The sequence below is a fragment of the Clytia hemisphaerica genome, unplaced genomic scaffold, assembly GCF_902728285.1.
Source record: "Clytia hemisphaerica strain Z4C2 unplaced genomic scaffold, Clytia hemisphaerica genome assembly, whole genome shotgun sequence".
NCBI classification, from domain to species: Eukaryota; Metazoa; Cnidaria; class Hydrozoa; order Leptothecata; family Clytiidae; genus Clytia; species Clytia hemisphaerica.
Window position 1 is genome coordinate 33,319 of NW_027103311.1, and position 18,824 is coordinate 52,142.

Sequence of the window (18,824 nt, forward strand, 5' to 3'; positions counted from 1 at the left end):
GAGAGAGAGAGAGAGAGAGAGAGAGAGAGGAAAAAAAATAAATGAAGAGAGGTCGTTTATTGTTCTGCAAGTTTAGTTAAAAGGTAGCGATTAAGGTGGGATTTGAAAGTAGATTTGGAAATGTTATTCAGATTGTTAATTTTAAGTTTAGTATGAAGATTATTCCAGTCTTTGGTAACTAGTGTAAGCTAAAGGAGCCATATCTTACCGTGTTTGTAGTTGGTAGTTCACGCCTATGTGGTGATTGACGTGTTGCTTCTTGATTTGGTGTGCGACTAAGAAAATCAAGACAAAAATAACTAGGAATGGTTCTTTTGATAAAGTCTAATGCTAGAAGACAGTTTTTAACCTTAAGGAGTTAGGAAGGATGGCAGGTTTGACGTAGAGTGGGCGAGCCGATTCCCTGGGTGGTCTAAAGTGTCTAACCCGTAAAGCTTTGTTCTGAAGGACTTTTCTCTAGAGAGGCTTGGGTGATATATCCAATGGTTTGAAGACAATAACTGACATGAGAGTCAAAAAGTGCATAGTAGACAGAGATGAGTGTTTTGAAGTCTACGAGATGTTTAGATAGAAATCCAACAGTGCAGGAAAGTTTTGTAGTAAGGTCATGAATATGAGGATCCCAGGAGAGGTGCTCGTCAAGAATGATTCCAAGATACTTAACCTTATTTGCTGGGTGAATTTTCTGTCCACTTAGTCTGAAATTCAAATTTGTTGTAACTATGTTTCTGGATGACCTAAACATGATCAATTCAGTTTTAGAAGCATTAAGACTAATTTTATTAGCCCGAAGCCAATGGACTAAGAGGGCAAGATCCCGATTTACTTTCCTGTTAAGCTTTTTTAAAGATTCGTCGCAGCAAATAAGGTTTGTATCATCTGCAAAGTGAATGGTTGTAGAGTTTTCTAATGATAAATGCAGGTCATTTATATAAATTATAAATAGGAGAGGGCCCAGAACTGAGCCCTGGGGGACACCGTGTCTGACTGGTATGTATTTTGAAAAAGAGTTCCTTATTTCGACGCATTGAGATCTGTTGGTGAGGTATGATCTAAGTATTCTAAGAGTAGGACCTCTGATGCCGTAGTGATCAAGATTGCTGAGAAGTATGTCATGTTCCACAGTGTCAAAGGCTTTTTGTAGGTCGATGAAAACTCGAGCAGCAAACTGTCCAGTGTCAAGGGCTTTTCTTACTAGTCCGGTTAGAGCAATCACAGCATGATTTGTGCTGTGTCCTTTCCTAAAGCCGAATTGTTTGGTAGTGATAGTATTAGTATCCTCAAAGAAACGGACTAGTCTATGGTGTATAAGTTTTTCAAAATTTTTGTTTATGTTTGACAGTAAGGAGATTGGTCTGTAGTTGCCTACTTTTAGTTTAGATTCTTTCTTGTGCAACGGTTTACCCGTTGCTTTTTTCAGACATTCAGGGTAGATGCCATTTCTAATACAGTCATTGAAAATGTGAGCTAGGACAGTGCTTGCTGTTGGAGCTATCAACTTCAAAAAGGAAGTGGGAATACTTGAAGGGCCTGAAGCTTTGTCAGTAGCAAGTTCATTGATGAGTTTTAGGACTGCGGTAGACGTAATTTTATTGAAATACATGGAGTTGAGAGCCTGATCACCTAGAAAGTCAGTAAAGTTTTTGTTTGTTGGAGGAATCTGTTGTTTTGTTTTTTCAGCAATTGACCCGTAAAAATCATTGAATGTTTCAGCCATGTCTTTGTCGTTAGTAATTTGAAATTTATTATGTAGGATAAGTTTAGGGGAAAGGTCTGTGTTTGATTTAATACCAATTATCTCATTTACAGCCTTCCATTTTAGTTTCAAGTCGAGTCTATTCTCAGAGAAGAAGTTTTTATAGTAATTGTTTTTGCTCAATCTTAGGAGTTTGGAGAGCAGATTTCTGTGTTTTTTAAAGTTTTCATGCTTTTGTTTTTTTAGTTGAGTGTTTTTAGCCTTCATGAATTTTTTATATAATTTGTTTTTTGAGGAAATGGATTTAAGAAGTCCTTTCGTGATCCAAGGATTTTTCGGGATGTGAGCCTTTTTCCAGGTAGTTTTTTTGGAGCATGAGTATCAATTATTGAGTTGGTTTTGTTAATGAAGGTTTTCATTTTTTTCAGACGGAAGTTTGCCGCGTAGAGAGTCAGCCCAGTCTATAGAGAGAAAATCCATGAGGAAATCATCCTTCACAAAATTTCTGAGGTCCCTTTTTATTGATTTGACTTGAGATGGTTTAGCTGGTTTAAGGTCTAGATTGAGTATTTGAGGCAGGTGATCAGAGATTTTGCAAATGAAATTCAAAGCCTGAGGTTTAGCGTTGATGAAATTAGTGAAGATGTTATCAATAAGCGTTTTTGAGGTTGCGGAGTTATCCTTGTTCGTCTGGTAATGGTCGGAATGAAACAATGAGTCAAGTTGGAGCTAAGAAAATCATCAATATTTTGCTTAGATTCAGACAATAATAGGTCGTAGTTGAAATCACCAAAAATAATTGCTTTTTTATTCTCTGATGTAATTTTGTCAAGAAGATCAGTGTAAAGAGATATACAGTTTTCAGAATCAGCACTTGGGTGTTTATATATGCATGCAACAATGAAGTTTTTATCTTTCTCATACACAACCTCTCTGATCACAGATTCAACCTCATTGTTTTTGTATAAGGTTAGATCATCTCTCGGAGTTGAGTGGAATCCTTCAGAGATATAGAGTCTGGCCCCCCACGGTTTGAAGTAGTGCAGCAGTCAAAGTGGTGGTAATTCTTTAACATGGAGGAGTTTTTTGCTTTAATTTCATCTTAGAATCCAGTCTCAGTAATACCAATAAAATTGAAAGGGATGGAGCAATTTTCAAGAGTTGTTGAAAAATCATCGAAGTGAAGTTTTAGTGATGCAATATTTAGATGGAGTACAGAAATACAAGGGTTATTTTTGTTATATTTCTCATTTACTTCACTCATAGTTAGATAAGGACAATCTGAAGTCAATGAATCATCCTGTTCTAGGGCATCCTCTATATCTCTGTAGAATTGGACGTTAATATCGTTATCAGGGTCTAAAAAGAAATCACAATTCTTACCTTGTAGAGTTAATTTAAGGTCTTCATGTGTTATGTTTCCAAAAGGTGCTATATGATTGAAGCAACGTTGACAAAACCATGGATTTTCCTCAAGTTTGAGCTGCTCATAGTCATCGGGAGGTGTATTGTTGCACTTGATATGGATCCAAAGATTACATAAGTCACACCAAACTGCTTTATGGTTCTTAGCTACAGGGTTAGAGCATATATCACAGGGATTTTTAATATTACGTTTTTGGTTGGGTTTCTTAGAAGGCTTCTTAGGCATGGGAGGGAAAGTTAAGAAGTAGAGAGAGTGAGAGTAGGGGAAAAAATAATAAAAAGAATAAAAAAAAAAAAAAAAAAGAAAGGAGAAAGAATAAAACAAAGGTTGTGCCCTGTCAGCAGACAAGAATCAGGTGCTTTTGAACAAGGGACAAGGGTAGACCAAGGCACAAGGAGAAGGGACATTGAAAAGGGAGCCGTGTTTGAACAAAATAGGTAAAACTCATAAATAAGCATAGTTATTTATGAGTTTTACCTATTTTATTCAAACACGGCTCAAGTTTTCAGAAAATTGTGTGAGTATCATATTTCCCAGTGTTATTGTTTTTGACGACTAGTGTGGCTGGATACTTAACGGAACTTTATTGCCTTCATGAGAGTTTTCAGTTTGTTCCAGGCTAGCTTCCTCCTCGCATTTGTATGTTCACTGTACATATTGTCCACAAACATAGTTGGTTCCTCTCCTTTTGCAAGTAACTATATGTTGAATTTAATATAATCAGAATCTCTTCAGGCGATAAATTTCATATGGATTGGACGGGGCGACGAGGTGACGTCGCTACTCTTTCTGGATCTATGAGCACGATCAATGGAGTCAAGAATTTCTGAGTACATTAATCTGTTACTGCCTCTCACCACTTCCTCCATGTGGGCTAATTGATTTGCCAAGATTTTTGGTGTTTTCTGATACCCTTCTCCATCAGATTCGGTGAATCCACGAAAGGTTAGGGTGCTTCTCATCCCCCTGTCGGTCTGTGAAGCAAGTTCATGTTTCAACTCTGATATTTGTGTTAGAAGAGATTTCTCAATGGATTCAGGTGTATTAGAAAGTTCATCAATTTTGGATAGATTTGAGACATTTGAATCTTCCAAAGCAGTTATACGATCGCCAGAGACGTGGATACCTTGTTCGGATACTGTCAGGCGTTTGTCCATATCTTCAACAGAGTGTTAGATCTTAGATAGTTCATTCCCAACATAAGTCTTGAATGAGGAGACGTTGTTGTTGATTTTTTTCACAGTCTTGCGAGAAGATGCTTGAGAGTTCATTTTTCAAGTTGTTCAAGGCTGATTCAAATTCCATAGTCACCAGATTTCAGAGATAATGTGTTTGCAGTTGAGATGGTGAAATATATACAGGTTACTAATAATGGATTGTGAAGATACATGTAGATAAAACGTATGAGTTATTTTGAAGTCGTTTGTAAAGGTTTCAGCTCGCTTCTTCACGTCCGCACTACTCGGCTACCATCTTGCGAAAACAAAAATTGTAATGTCCTTTTCGGACAAGTCGTACCCACGCTTCGTCTCTCACAAAGATGCAAATTTCCAATGTCAATGTCCTGGGTTTAAAAAGGAAGGAGTTTGTGCGCATACAATTGCTGTTGGACACCATGTTGGAAAACTGCCTCTCCTACTGAAGTCCTTTTCTAATCTTACAAAGGCTGCACAACCACTTCTGCATAAAAAAGCTGGCAGAAAGCCGAATGAAACGACAAGAAAGAGGAAAGCAACAAAAGAACGCGATGTTGATACTATGCAAGAACACCCACTCCTTGACAATGGCACAAATTCAATCGAATTCACCGCTGAACATGATTTTCTATTGGTATGGATGAAAAATGAAAAAACCACTACATGTTATGGTTGCGGTGGCAAATTTCGTAAACTTCCCTCTAACCCCCCTCCAGCCTCTCCGTATGACATTGTTCTTAAGGGAAAGGATCAACGGATGTACACGAGTAATGGTGGTGGGTTAAACTTTACCATTGATAAACAAAACACATTTTACCATTTAAAGAAGTCGTGTATTTAAAAAAAACGTGAAACAATCGAAAAAGATCAAATTAAAATTGGAGGAATTATAAAAAATGAGCTCGGACGGCTTCACAAAGAACAATTGAAAGTTCAATTCGGTATTGTTATTTAAGTGTAGACGCCTATCTTGAAAGCTTTTGTTTATGTTTATATTTGTAAAAAAATGGTGTGGAGCCTGGAAATATTTATAGAATTATACTATTTCAAAGTTATATTAACCGCTACGAAATAATGCGAACCGAAAATAAATTGATTTATTTCCTAATTCTCCGAAAAGTCACAGATCACAAATGGAAAACACAAAAGATCGAAAACGGGGAAAAGAATAACTGAACACCAAAAATCTCGATTTCGAGACAGCTTTTTGTATTCTGGTAGTAGGAGCCGTACCAAAGCCTAAAGTCGTATAGATACCAAAATAAACTACCTAAAAACAACATTATATTTAAATTTTTAACTATTTCACTAAGCCTACATCTAGACCTAATCGTAGTCCTAATTCTATCCCTAACCCTAGTCCTAATCCTAGTCGTATCCTAATTAAACTGATCCTAAAAACATTCCATGCCTTCCTCAAATTTGATCCCCTCGGATAAAAACTACACTAGCCCCGTTCGCCAATTTGGGTGCCCTAACTGTCTCTGAAAATAGAGCTGCTAGAGAGAAACCGTGGGGGATCAAAAAAGAAGAGCTAAACATCATTTGAAAACCTTATAAAGCCAAAAAACAAATACTGTATACGTATATTGGAAAACCCCAACTTACGGAAAACACGAAAACGACTCTTTAAAAAAGTACCTTATACAAAACGCTTCGTTACTGAAAAAGAAAAAGACTGTGACGGAAAAACTGAAAAGTATTGGACACAAATTGTTTAACGGGAACAAGAAAAACTCATTATCAATCCACACGAAAAATTTTTTTATGAAAAAACGTGAAAGTAAATTCCATAACACGAAACAAATCGTTAATTTTTCTTTTTTATATCTTCTAACACTATATAGGTATATAACCGAATAATGATAATTAAAAAATATAATCGGTTTCACAAAATACTGCTGCTAGTAAAGTTACGAGCGACTCTAGATGCTTTGAACGACGTGTGAATCGAAACGCAAAAATCTACCATTTTAAGACCACGCTGCAAAACAGTAATAGATTAATAAATTACGGAACGCTAAAAACGCCTACTTAAAAACGCCCAAAATGCCGAACACGAAAAACTCTAAAACGCCCTCCGCTTTCCGTAGAATATTCTCCGAAAACGTAAATAAATACACTTATTTTCTTATCTGCGAACCGAAAATAAATTGATTTATTTCCTAATTCTCCGAAAAGTCACAGATCACAAATGGAAAACACAAAAGACCGAAAACGGGAAAAAGAATAACTGAACACCAAAAATCTCGATTTCGAGACAGCTTTTTGTATTCTGGTAGTAGGAGCCGTACCAAAGCCTGTGGACTAAGAGCATGAGACAAACTTATAAATTTCGTTTGAAAACTGATAGAGGGTAATTTTGAAAACGGACATTATTAATACTTTATAACCCTAAATTTTTCGAAACAAACAATAAATTACCTAAGTTCTCGGATATATAATTATTCTTAATATTTGCCGACTTCCAGCGACCATGCTTCATCAACAACCTGTCTTTGATACCAAGGTTAGCTGCCGCCGTGACTCCTCCCGACCTTAGACTATGTAAACCAAAAAGTGCTTTGTTGTAGCCAAGTAAACTCAACATCGTTTTAAATTGATCCCGGATTGAAGAATATGAAATCGACTTGTTTATTCTCCTTAATTTGTGTGCAGATGTAAGGGCTCTAAAAATAAAATTGTCAGAGTTAGGTTGTTCCTTTATCTTTCTACAATATCTCTCCAATGCGTTGACGGGGCATAAATCGGAATCTAATCTTGCCAAATGTAACCAATGTCCGACCCTATAAATATCAGTTTTACTCTTTTCAATAAAAAGAACAGCATGTGTGGCAAAAAATTTTATATCAGATCTTCGTAAATTCACACATTCGGAAAATCGTAAAAACCCAGCGAAAGACGTAAGTAAAATCGTAGTCAATCTCAAGCTTTTGAGGTTATTCTTCGATGTTGACAAAACTTTCACCATTCTCCTTAACATGTCTACTGTGACAGGTTCCTTCTTTATAGCGCTCTTCCCCACCAATCTTTTTGCCGCCTCTAAAACATGTTCTAACATTTTCGAATGTTTTAATGCATGACCGACACGCTGTGGAAATATTTTATGGCCATTAGGGTAGACTCTATTACCGGATAAGACTTTGCTTGTTGTACCGATGCGACTATAAACAAAATGATATGTTGAATTTTTGCTGGTAATGGCACTATCTCTTGAAAACGATTACACCAATTAACCCATTGTTTAAAATAACATTCGTATTTCGTAATTGTGTTGTTTGCCCTGGAACAATTCAATACCCCTGGCACCAAATAAACTAACGCTTGCAACTCTGGATCGTTAACTTGAAAACTTTGTTTGATTTTCCTTGAAACCAAATCTAAATATAAAGATTATCAATCAACAAAACATAAAAAGGTATAACTAAATCCTCATCTCCCAAAATAGAACCCTTATACTCCCCCTGGGAAATGAAAAACCGCGAATCCTTATAGAAAACAGCTTCTTTGACAAAATCTTTAAAAACACCTTCTTTCTTAATCAAATAAGGCCAAAATACTGCAGAGGGCCAATAAGGAACAATTAGAACACCTTTTACCCTCCCCTGGGAAGCTATAAAATGTTTAATTGCTTTGGGAATTAGGTAAACCGGAGGGACTATGTAGCAAAATTCTCCCGACCAATCAAACGAAAAGGCATCCACTTTAGAACTCCCTGGAGAAAAATATTTTGAACAAAAACGTGCACATTTAGTGTTGTCGCTATCTGCAAACAAATCTATACTAAACTTGCCCCACTTTGCTTCCAGGTCGTGCACAAAAGTAGCTTTTACGAACCAATCGTCGTAATCTATTGTTTTGCTTACCTTATCCGCTTGTCCATTTTGGTCTCTAGAAATCCAAGTGACAGTCAATTTTATGTCCTTTTTCTTACAAGCTATATAAATATCGTTCGCTAAATCTTGTAAAAAACCTAAATATTTTTGGTGGTCGCAGTGTATGTCCACATGATGATACCCATTTTTCAAATCAAACTTGAATAAATATGCCTCTGCATCTGAATCGATAAAATCCTCGAAAACTTTCCAGTCGTCAAATTTTATTTTTTCTTTCCACAAAAATTGATTTAAAAAACTGACGTCCAAAATCAATCTTTTCTTCCCACTTGGATCCTCTGCCACTGACAAAGGGTTAGTAGCAAAAGGTCTCTGGACTTCAAAAATTTTTCCCTCCTCCAATAAACTCTCAAGGGTCTCTTCCACAAAATTTCTGTGTTGTAAAGCTGATTTGTTGTTTTTAAATTCAAAAGGTGGCGGATTATATCTAAAAGGAATTTTGTAACCATGCTCTATAACGTCCGAAATATGTGCACTAGCCTCTAAATTTTCTCTCCAGAAATGAAGGTGTCTTCTCAAACTCCCTTTAACCCTTGGTTTGTTTTGAGATAACAAAAAAACACTCTTACCACTATCCCATTGTTGACCTTTTAGGGCACTGGTGCTTCCATTGGCCGGTTTCACCGCACACGAAACACGCGTTGAGTGGTACTGGATATCTTTGTGGCTGGTTCGGAATGAATTGGAGTCGATTGGATGTGCCTTCTCCACTGGCACCTTGCCATAGAAAGGGCCGTTGTTGGAGTGGCAGAACCAGCTGTTGTTGTTGTGGAAACACATGTTGGACACGTTGTGCTGGAACAATCTGAGGAACTTGGTAATGTTGGGAAGGCATGAATCTCTTAGGTGGTACATAACTGCTTGAACCGTCTTGTTGGTGCTTCCGTTTCATACCCGAGATCGCTCTACTTTCGGCCTTCCTCCATTTGTCGTCATCCCCATCATCGATCAATTCATCGGGAAGGTACTCATTGACGGAATTCCAACCTGCCACCGAACGATCGGCCAACACGATAATTTTCTGGCGTTTCAGTAATTCTTTTTCGACCTTCTCCAACACAGATGACAATTCCTTCTTATTATTGGCTTCCAGATGGATTTTGGCTTCGTTATTTAATTCAAATAAATTTTGTGTAAAATTATATTGAAGCTTGTTAGCAATGGATTTAAACTCTCTAGAAGTCTTATTTTGTATAGTTTTCATTTGTGATTTAATGAAAAAATTGTCTCTTTCTCTTTTCTCGTCTGCCTTGTCGAACCTCTGCTCTAATAAAAATATCCTTATTGCTGCCTATCCTGACAATAATAGCTGTGCTTATATTATCTGTGTGCCATAAAATTGTTTTCTCACCTAAAAGCTCGTCAAAAGAATCGATCGCGTACTTAATAGCCAGTAGTTCTCTAAAAGTAGAACTTTCCCCTTTCTCTAATTGTTTTAGATTTCTATAACACACACTTTTTTCTAAAACTGCTCCAATTCCCGTGGCACTTGCATCTGAAAAAACTTTCAAATCTGGAATTTCGTATTTTCTGATTGGCCTTCTATTTAACTCTCGTACATTCAATTTCCAAAACAATAATTCTCTTAAAACATCATGAAAATAGGTTATGTTTATTCTTTTGTCCCAAGAGACCCTGGATTCAATCAATTTATAAATCAAACGCGTTTTTAAACGAATCACATTTCCTAAAACAAATTTCGTTGAAACAATCTTTCCTGCTACACAAGAAAGCTGTCTTGCAGAAGTTCGTGTTGGATTATCAAAAATAACTTCGAGAGATTTTAACAAGGAAGCAATGCGTTTCTCAGAAATAGAGTAAGTTTTATTTTCAAAATCTACCTGAATACCCAACCATTGAATCTTTGTGAGTGGTTCCCATTGTGATTTCTCTTCGTTTACTATGAAACCTGACTTATCTAAAGAACCCTTAACAAAAACAGCATTTTCTTTTGCTTTTTCCCTTGCATATTCTATTGATAAACCATCGTCCAAAAAACATGCTATCCTTATCCCGTGAGCCCTCCAAAATTTTATCAAAACCCTTACTATCTTCGTAAAAATTAAAGGCCCCGAACTCAACCCAAAAGGTAAAACTGAGTATAGAAAATATCTTTTAGGTCCCTTCCCGAAATTCCAAGAAAAACCTAAATATTTTTGGTGGTCGCAGTGTATGTCCACATGATGATACCCACTTTTCAAATCAAACTTGAATAAACATGCCTCTGCATCTGAATCGATAAAATCCTCGAAAACTTTCCAGTTGTCAAATTTTATTTTTTCTTTCCACAAAAATTGATTTAAAAAACTGATGTCCAAAATCAATCTTTTCTTCACACTTGGACTCTGCCACTGACAAAGGGTTAGTAGCAAAAGGTCTCTGGACTTCAAAAATTTTTCCTCCTCCAATAAACTCTCAAGGGTCTCTTCCACAAAATTTCTGTGTTGTAAAGCTGATTTGTTGTTTTTAAATTCAAAAGGTGGCGGATTATATCTAAAAGGAATTTTGTAACCATGCTCTATAACGTCCAAAATATGTGTACTAGCCTCTAACTTTTCTCTCCAGAAATGAAGGTGTCTTCTCAAACTCCCTTTAACCCTTGGTTTGTTATGAGATAACAGAAAATCTCTCTTACCACTATCCCATTGTTGACCTTTTAGGGCACTGGTGCTTCCAATGGCCGGTTTCACCGCACACGAAACACGCGTTGAGCGGTACTGGATATCTTTGTGGCTGGTTCGGAATGAATTGGAGTCGATTGGATGTGCCTTCTCCACTGGCACCTTGCCATAGAAAGGGCCGTTGTTGGAGTGGCAGAACCAGCTGTTGTTGTTGTGGAAACACATGTTGGACACGTTGTGCTGGAACAATCTGAGGAACTTGGTAATGTTGGGAAGGCATGAATCTCTTAGGTGGTACATAACTGCTTGAACCGTCTTGTTGGTGCTTCCGTTTCATACCCGAGATCGCTCTACTTTCGGCCTTCCTCCATTTGTCGTCATCCCCATCATCGATCAATTCATCGGGAAGGTACTCATTGACGGAATTCCAACCTGCCACCGAACGATCGGCAAACACGATAATTTTCTGGCGCTTCAGTAATTCTTTTTCGACCTTCTCCAACACAGATGACAATTCCTTATTATTGGCTTCCAGATGGATTTTGGCTTCGTTATTTAATTCAAATAAATTTTGTGTAAAATTATATTGAACCTTGTTAGCAATGGATTTAAACTCTCTAGAAGTCTTATTTTGTATAGTTTTCATTTGTGATTTAATGAAAAAATTGTCTCTTTCTCTTTTCTCGTCTGCCTTGTCGAACCTCTGCTCTAATAAATTCAATAAGTTGTCTTGAAATGTAATGTGGTCAAAAGCATTCTGAACTTGTTGTGGATTACCTTGTAGTTGTGCCTGCCCCTGGATAAGTGGGATTCCTGGGTTTCTAACCTGACGATTTTCAATCCTAATTGGAATGAATTGATCCTCATCGTCTGTCTCAGTCCTGATTGTGTTGTCCAAAATTTGATCCTCTACCGAAATTTGTTCGTCATTCCTCTTTCTTCTACCAGTGATAGTAGCTGAAGCAGTGTTTTTCTTCTTTGTGGCTGTAGTTTTTTCTCTAGCCATGATGGATTTGATTCTTTTTAACATTACTAAAACTACAACTTACGAGCGACTCTAGATGCTTTGAACGACGTGTGAATCGAAACGCAAAAATCTACCATTTTAAGACCACGCTACAAAACAGTAATAGATTAATAAATTACGGAACGCTAAAAACGCCTACTTAAAAACGCCCAAAATGCCGAACACGAAAAACTCTAAAACGCCCTCCGCTTTCCGTAGAATATTCTCCGAAAACGTGAAGAAATACACTGAGATTTGTCGTCGAATTATCAGAACGAATACCAGACCACGCATTTTGTTCTAGAGCCTCTTCTTACACGTCAAACAAAAAAAAGTCAATGTTGTTTGCTAAATATAATTCATTTTTTCGCCTTTTAAAATTCTTAGATTTGTTCATTTTGTTCTCTCTAATTCAGAGCACCCTTGCTTGGATATCTTTCGATACATTTTTACATTCAAAAGGCTGTGTCGTGATTTCTTTTGTTACATGTTATACACGGTCTTTAGATTCATCTTATGGTATTTATGTAGATTTTATCAACCTGTCTTAATGTAAAATAAGGAAGAAAGAGAAATTTATGTTATTTGCCTGAAAATCATGATAGAAGAAAAATGTAAACACACGTACATTTTCAAGTAGCATGATGTGAAAAACAGTTGGTTGAAATTTGCCATACATATATTGGGTTGCGTCTCTGTATGAACGGTTCTCCCTCTTCATTATATAATAGGTGTATATTTGTGGCACCAGCAAACATTCAACTGTGTCAAAATACGACCCCCTCAAAAACGGTAATCGAAGCCTCTCTGTTCCTCTCAAACTAGCGAGGTCGTCTGGATCACTTTTAATTGGGATAACAAATTTAGAATGAACAAGATGACATGAGCATGTGTGAATTAAATCATCCATTCCAATAATGCTGGCTTCTTTTTTAGCGCAGCTCCTGAATTGTATCAGCGAGGAACGGCAGTTAAAAACTTGAAATCGTTCCGATTGCCTTCTCAAGGATTCGTCTCCTTTGATGAAATCCAGGATTCTATGGGAGGTCGTCAGTAGTCCGACACTTTCTAGTCCGACAGTATAAATGTCCGACGTTGGGTTTGACGAATGCGTCAGTATTCAGACAACAATTTTGTCCGACAACGAGTAAAAAAAAAACATTTAAAAAACGTAATATGAATCGCGGAAGAGGAGTCACATATTTTATAAAAATCCAAAGTTCTGATTTTGAGGTCAGGCCCCTAAACCCGACCTTTCTTAAAATGTTAAATTTTGGTAAGCTTATTAGGATTGGGCTTTCAAGAGTCAAGAAATTGGATTTAGCTGTTTTTACGACTCTTCTTTAGTGATTTACAACCCTGATTGTTCCTTTATTTCTAATTATGTCAAAATTCCGCCAAAATCAACTTTTATTAATATTATCTTAGTGAAAAACCCTTATTCAACATTTGACACCCAAAAATCTTTCGTTTTCGGACAAAAGTGACGTCGGAAAAAAAGACTTCCAAATTTTAAATTTATTTCATAGATTCGGACTATTTTACTGTCGGACTAGAAAGTGTCGGACTAGTGACATGCACCCGATTCTATCGTCTTCAACAAGAACTGATTAAAAGTCTTGGTCGGGCTCTGGATCTTGATCTATGATAAAATTGCATAGTTGTAGCATACAAGTCTTTTGGGCTTTCACTAAAACATATAAGGGAGCGGTCATAAAGTATCTACTAGAGGGGGTGGAGGATATTTTGAAAAATCCAAAAAAAATTTCGCACCCCCTCCCCTAACCTTGAAAATATTTTCGAACCCCCTCCCCTCATAAGGCCCAATATTTTTTTCGTACTCCCCCCCCTACTAGAAAAATTTTTACGCGAAAAAGAATTTGCATGTCAAAATAAGGTAAGAGAGATAGTTTAGCCCTGTTAAGTTAAAGTATAACAGGGTTAAGACAAGAATCATCAAGTGGTTTTCTCTGAGCTTCTGTAAGATTTGAAAAAAAATACGGAAAAAAATACGGCTTATTTTCCCCAGTAGCGACCTGGCTTAATATTCTGGGGGTGCAAACTGTGAAATTGGCGCCCCTGGTATTTTTTGTCCTTATTTGCGCCCTCCATACCATTATTAAGTGAAAATATTAAACTGTAAGAGCAGTATGGTTCAAAGTAACGCCCGGGTCTTTGAGTCAAGAAACTTGGAATTTGTTTTTTGTAATTTGAAATGTTAAGGTGTTTTGAACAAAGGAGGCGCAACCATGGTTTGCGCCGGCGAATTTTCAACTTTTAATCTGTCTAAAATGCCCCATATTATAGCACCAAAAATAAAGCCACTCAAATAAAATACATGAGCTGTTGATACTTGAAATTGAAGTTTTGTACCTGATAATCTAATCAGTATTATTGATCATCTTATTTAAGCTTTCACGCTACTACTTTACTCTCCATTAAAGATCAATGGCTAAAAGAGGCTAGGGATAAGGGGCACGAAATATTTTGGTGAGAAAGGTCAAACAACTTAAAAGAGTTACTCAAAAGGAGAAATTTAGTCAGCATAAGCAGGCATAAGACCACAAAAGCCACAGCGAGCATCAACAAGTTTCGATCTTTTTGGTATTCTCTCTGGGGGTGAGCATCCTCTTGAACTACTGGTTGATACACAACACCTTGCTTCGGCTTTTCGCGATTCAATGTTGATGGTAGTTTCGGAAAAACTCAAGAGAAAAGATGCAAGAGCGCAAAGAGAAAGCGCCGCACGCGAAAAAAAAATTAACATAACACTTTATAAAAGGCGCTATAAACATGTAGAAGGGTGCAAAATTGCCCAATTAAACATCAATCAAATTTTGGCGCCCCTCTCAGATCTTTCTGGGGGGTGCACCCCCTGCCAGGTCGCCACTGATTCCCTGAAAAATTACTGATAATGTACACAATCTCCCTGAGTCTATTTTGAAACTGATGGTGAGATGTCGAATACCATTTTTCATCAGACATTACAGAGGCATCTCAATTACTCAAGAAAAAATTTTGATGATTGGTTACTTGAGACCCTAAAATAAGCTGTTCTGTTGTTAAAAGGAGTCTGAAAAATAAAATTCTCTGAGTTTGAAATTTTCCTATAAAACCTATATTTTCCAGGTTTTCCAGGGTCTGCCAGAGCCTTGTGTCTGTTAGTTAGAATGTAAGTTAGAAGACATTAGCAAATGCTAAGGAGGCGCAACCATGGTTTGCGCCGATGGGCGAAAATTTCAATATTTTTCACCACCATTTTAACTAAAAGACACTTTGTTTTGACAAATTTTTTTTACGAAGTACTTTTTCAAACCACTCTGATGAGCTGTGAGAGCCACTAATCTACTTCCCTCACCTAGCTCAATGTTACAAACCAAAAGGGCAAGGCGATGATGCCCAAATAATGCCAATATGAAATGTACATGTATCCAATGAGATCAATTATGAGTTGAAAAAATTTTGAAATCTTCAAACGTAAAACTATGAAATTAGACTTCCTACATTTTCTCTTGAGTTTCCCAAAAAAAATTGGAACCCCCCCCCTTGAAAAAAAATTTCGACCCCCCCCCCCTAGAATCCTCCACCCCCCTAGTAATTACTTTATGACCGCTCCCTAAGTAGAAACTTAAAAAGAAACAGTATTTACTTTCTTGAGATGTCGAAAACCTTCAAGAAAATTACTTTTGTAGGGGATCAAATGATAAACATTTTGTCACTCCCAGTAGTACTTTAAGAATCGAAAATTCATTGAATAAAAAAATCCAACACTTACTGTCACTTGACTCAGAAGAAGAAGAAGAAGAAGAAGTTGCAAAGCCTTCATACAACTTTTATATAAATAAATTTTCAAATTTATGAATTATGAAAGTCCTTATAATTTGCTAAGTTTTTCAATCTGTACCACTTCATTTTACTGATTGACGTGATAGAACACTTTGGTGAGCGCTATCAAAATTATCAAATAAGCGAGCTAAGGGGCTGGATACGAGTTTGTATATTTTAGTGATTGGCTATATTGTTTAATCACATTTTTCTTTATAAACATAACACTTATAAGCATATGAAGGCTCAGATTTGCAGATTTCCTAAGCATAACATAAGTACCATGAAAAGCACAGGTCGAAATCATATATCGACGCTGTGCCGACGAAAAGATTCTATTCAGCGCACAATCAACGAAGACAAAAGTAACCATGACGACCATCCAAGATCTTGGATGAAGTTCAAAGTTGATATTTTTATTCCCGTCGTAGAAAACACAACTAAAAAATATCATCAATGCTTTTTAAAAAGAGTCAGTGATAGAGAATCACAACATAAAGTCTGTCTATTATTTCGATTCAATTAAAAAAAGTGACATTTCCATAATTAATAGTTTAGTAATTACTGTTATACATTTTGGGATCATTTACAAGATTTATTTTGAAAGAAACTTACTTCAATCACACTTCGTATTACAATTCGTAAATAGTAAACTGCATACTGATACAGTCTGCTAGACATTACAATAAAGTAATATTTGCTCTTCATCTTTGATTCTTTCTACAGTGATTAGATTGACACATGCGCGATAAAATTTCTATTATTGATCTTATTATATTAATATATTCTTTGAAAACTTAACCTCTGATACTCAGGGTATAACACAAGCATATACGCCAGCCTAAAATTTTTTCATGAGGTCAATTTTTTTCTGTTCAAAAAGGTTTGGAAGTGGTTAAGTTAAAAAAAAATTCCATGACTAGCCAAATTACACTGTTCCAAAAATCTAAACTCTTTTTGAATCAAATGTTTACGAAATTTCGAGATTTTTAAATTGGCTAAGGTGAATTATAACGTAATGATTCAGAAGCATATAATAAGCGTAGACTAAATGGATGAATGCTTTGAAAGCTTAAGCAAAAACGAGCCTGCTCAAGGGCCAGACACTTACTTATGGGAAATTTGTTTTATTAAAAATAAAAGTTCTTTATATTCTTAAAGGAGCCTCACACTAAAGACTACCAAAACAGTTGTCATAGAAGAACAATAATGAAGTACCTTTGGATTTCAACACGTGTTTTTTCTTTTTGCCTATGATAAAAATACATTGATCAGATCCTTGTTTTTAATTTGAACGTTTTTTAAGAGCATTCAAAAATTTTTGGTGCCTTCTGAACTTTTAGGATTTGAGCCTAGAAATCGGGTGTTTTAGAGTTCCCAAAGCCATAAAATGTTCATAACTTGCTCACAATGTTTTGTACATCGCAAACTTATGTTTTTGTATAATTTGTTCTTATAAAAGAAAATATATAATTAATAAACACTAAAAATTCACTCAAAAGATCATTTACTTGTATCCAAACAGATTTTAATTAAAAATTCCAGGTTAGAAGATGTTGTGTCAAACCTTTAGACTTCTTTAGAAGTTCTTTGAAACTCCGTATAGGTGTTTTGGATCCATTTAATAAATCTAAAAGTAGATATTAAACTCATGTATGATATTTTAGGCTTTAAAACTGTTTTTTTCTTAGTTAATGGCGTTTTTTGGACAAAAATGACCCTCATCCGCCAAATTTAATCCCGTAAAATTTTATTTTTCAAGTCACCTGCCAAATTAAATTCTCTCTGAAAAAATTCTTTTAGCCATCTGCCAACTTAGATTCCCGCCAAAACTCATCCCCTTTAAGTCCAACCTACAGTGCATTTCTGCTACACGCTTTTTTTCTTATAAGAATGTCCATGATGAAAAAAAAGAATATCGTAAGAATATCACCATCGTGAAATCAGGCAACAAAATCTAAGAATGTCATTTAAAGAGTAGTTTTAATTGTAAATTGCCAGTTTTCCCCCAGTAAGGCTCAAAGTTTTCACAAAAATGCCATTTTTTGCTTCAGGTGTGTATTTCTTTTAAAATTTTGGTTGAATTTCGACCCTAACCTAAGAAAATACCCTAACCCTAAGGTGAAGGATCTGCGTGAGATGCTAAAATGTAACAAAAATCGCGCGTTTATTATGGACAATTTCAAATCAAAAATTATATATAAATTTTCAATTTAAAGGGAGAGTAGTTTACTACAGCAAAACTAACTAATAAAGAAACTGGTATCTTTTTTACCCACAAAATGTAGAACTGCCCCTCCGATATTTTTCGGAACTATGCGGGAGAAAAAAAGATCGGGAAACTAATCTTGCTCAAAATCAGTCCAAAAGAAAATGGTGGAAAAGAAAACTGTTTATTAAAATGTTACACTGTTTATGATAAAAACTTGATATCATTTTGCGCCTTAGCAGTGTTAATATTGACAGAAATCGATCATATTTTTATTCAACTATATGTGTTGAAAGTTTTGAGATGTATTTTTCAACGATGCTTGAGATATAGTCAGATAACATAATTAAGTTGGAAATTCACTGATTCGTAATATGGTACTATTTTTTTATTCTTTTCATAATGTAATAAGATCTGTGTAAATTCAAATTCTAGAAGTAAAACTATAAAAGTAAAAAGTTATGCCTGTTATCAATTAGCCTGGATATCCAAGCTCAAAATTTTAGAAAAAATAAGTTTTACCTCAGCCAGACAAAGCTTGGTTCACCTAGAAATCAGGTGAACCCCTGTTGACAGATTTTCCTGCATGAATCTTATGGCTGCAAATAAATATATGCACATAATGACATGCATAATTTCAAGATGGTACCCCAGCAGTGATAAATCAATTTAGAATGGCAGCCTTGACCATAAAATATAGACAGTGTGGTGGAAAGTCTGTTAGACAGAGAAAGTGCAAAGTGAATTTTGGAGAAAAAAAAATTCTTGACTCTTCCCCAGAGAAATCTATAGTGGCTGCACAGATTATTGTTCATGTAAACTTTCTTTGATAGATTCGCTTTTTCAAAGATCTCACGTTTACCGAAGTCTTTTCCCTTTTTAATCAAATTTTCTGCGAGCTTTCTGTTTACAAACCTCACAACAGTACGCTTTGGACTTTGCTGATTTT

General features: G+C 36.0%; 1 protein-coding gene and 1 long non-coding RNA gene across 2 annotated transcripts; both read right to left on the minus strand.

Moving 5' to 3' along the window:
• Positions 1-6,128: 6,128 nt before the first annotated feature.
• LOC136813331 (uncharacterized) lies at positions 6,129-9,482 on the minus strand. The gene is made up of 2 exons (XR_010847461.1): positions 8,784-9,482; positions 6,129-7,698 (listed from the first exon to the last, which is right to left on the minus strand). It is a non-coding gene; the product is annotated as an uncharacterized lncRNA (long non-coding RNA).
• A 10-nt stretch (positions 9,483-9,492) lies between these two features.
• LOC136813319 (uncharacterized) lies at positions 9,493-12,088 on the minus strand. Its single transcript, XM_067069836.1, has one exon. It carries the CDS (start codon positions 11,863-11,865, stop codon positions 10,852-10,854), a length of 1,014 nt encoding a protein of 337 aa, XP_066925937.1. The 5' UTR covers positions 11,866-12,088; the 3' UTR covers positions 9,493-10,851.
• Positions 12,089-18,824: the final 6,736 nt, after the last annotated feature.

Coding starts and splice junctions, on each gene's coding strand:
- LOC136813319 (XM_067069836.1), bottom strand. CDS start 11,865: ATGTTAAAAAGAATCAAATCCATCATGGCTAGAGAAAAAACTACAGCC.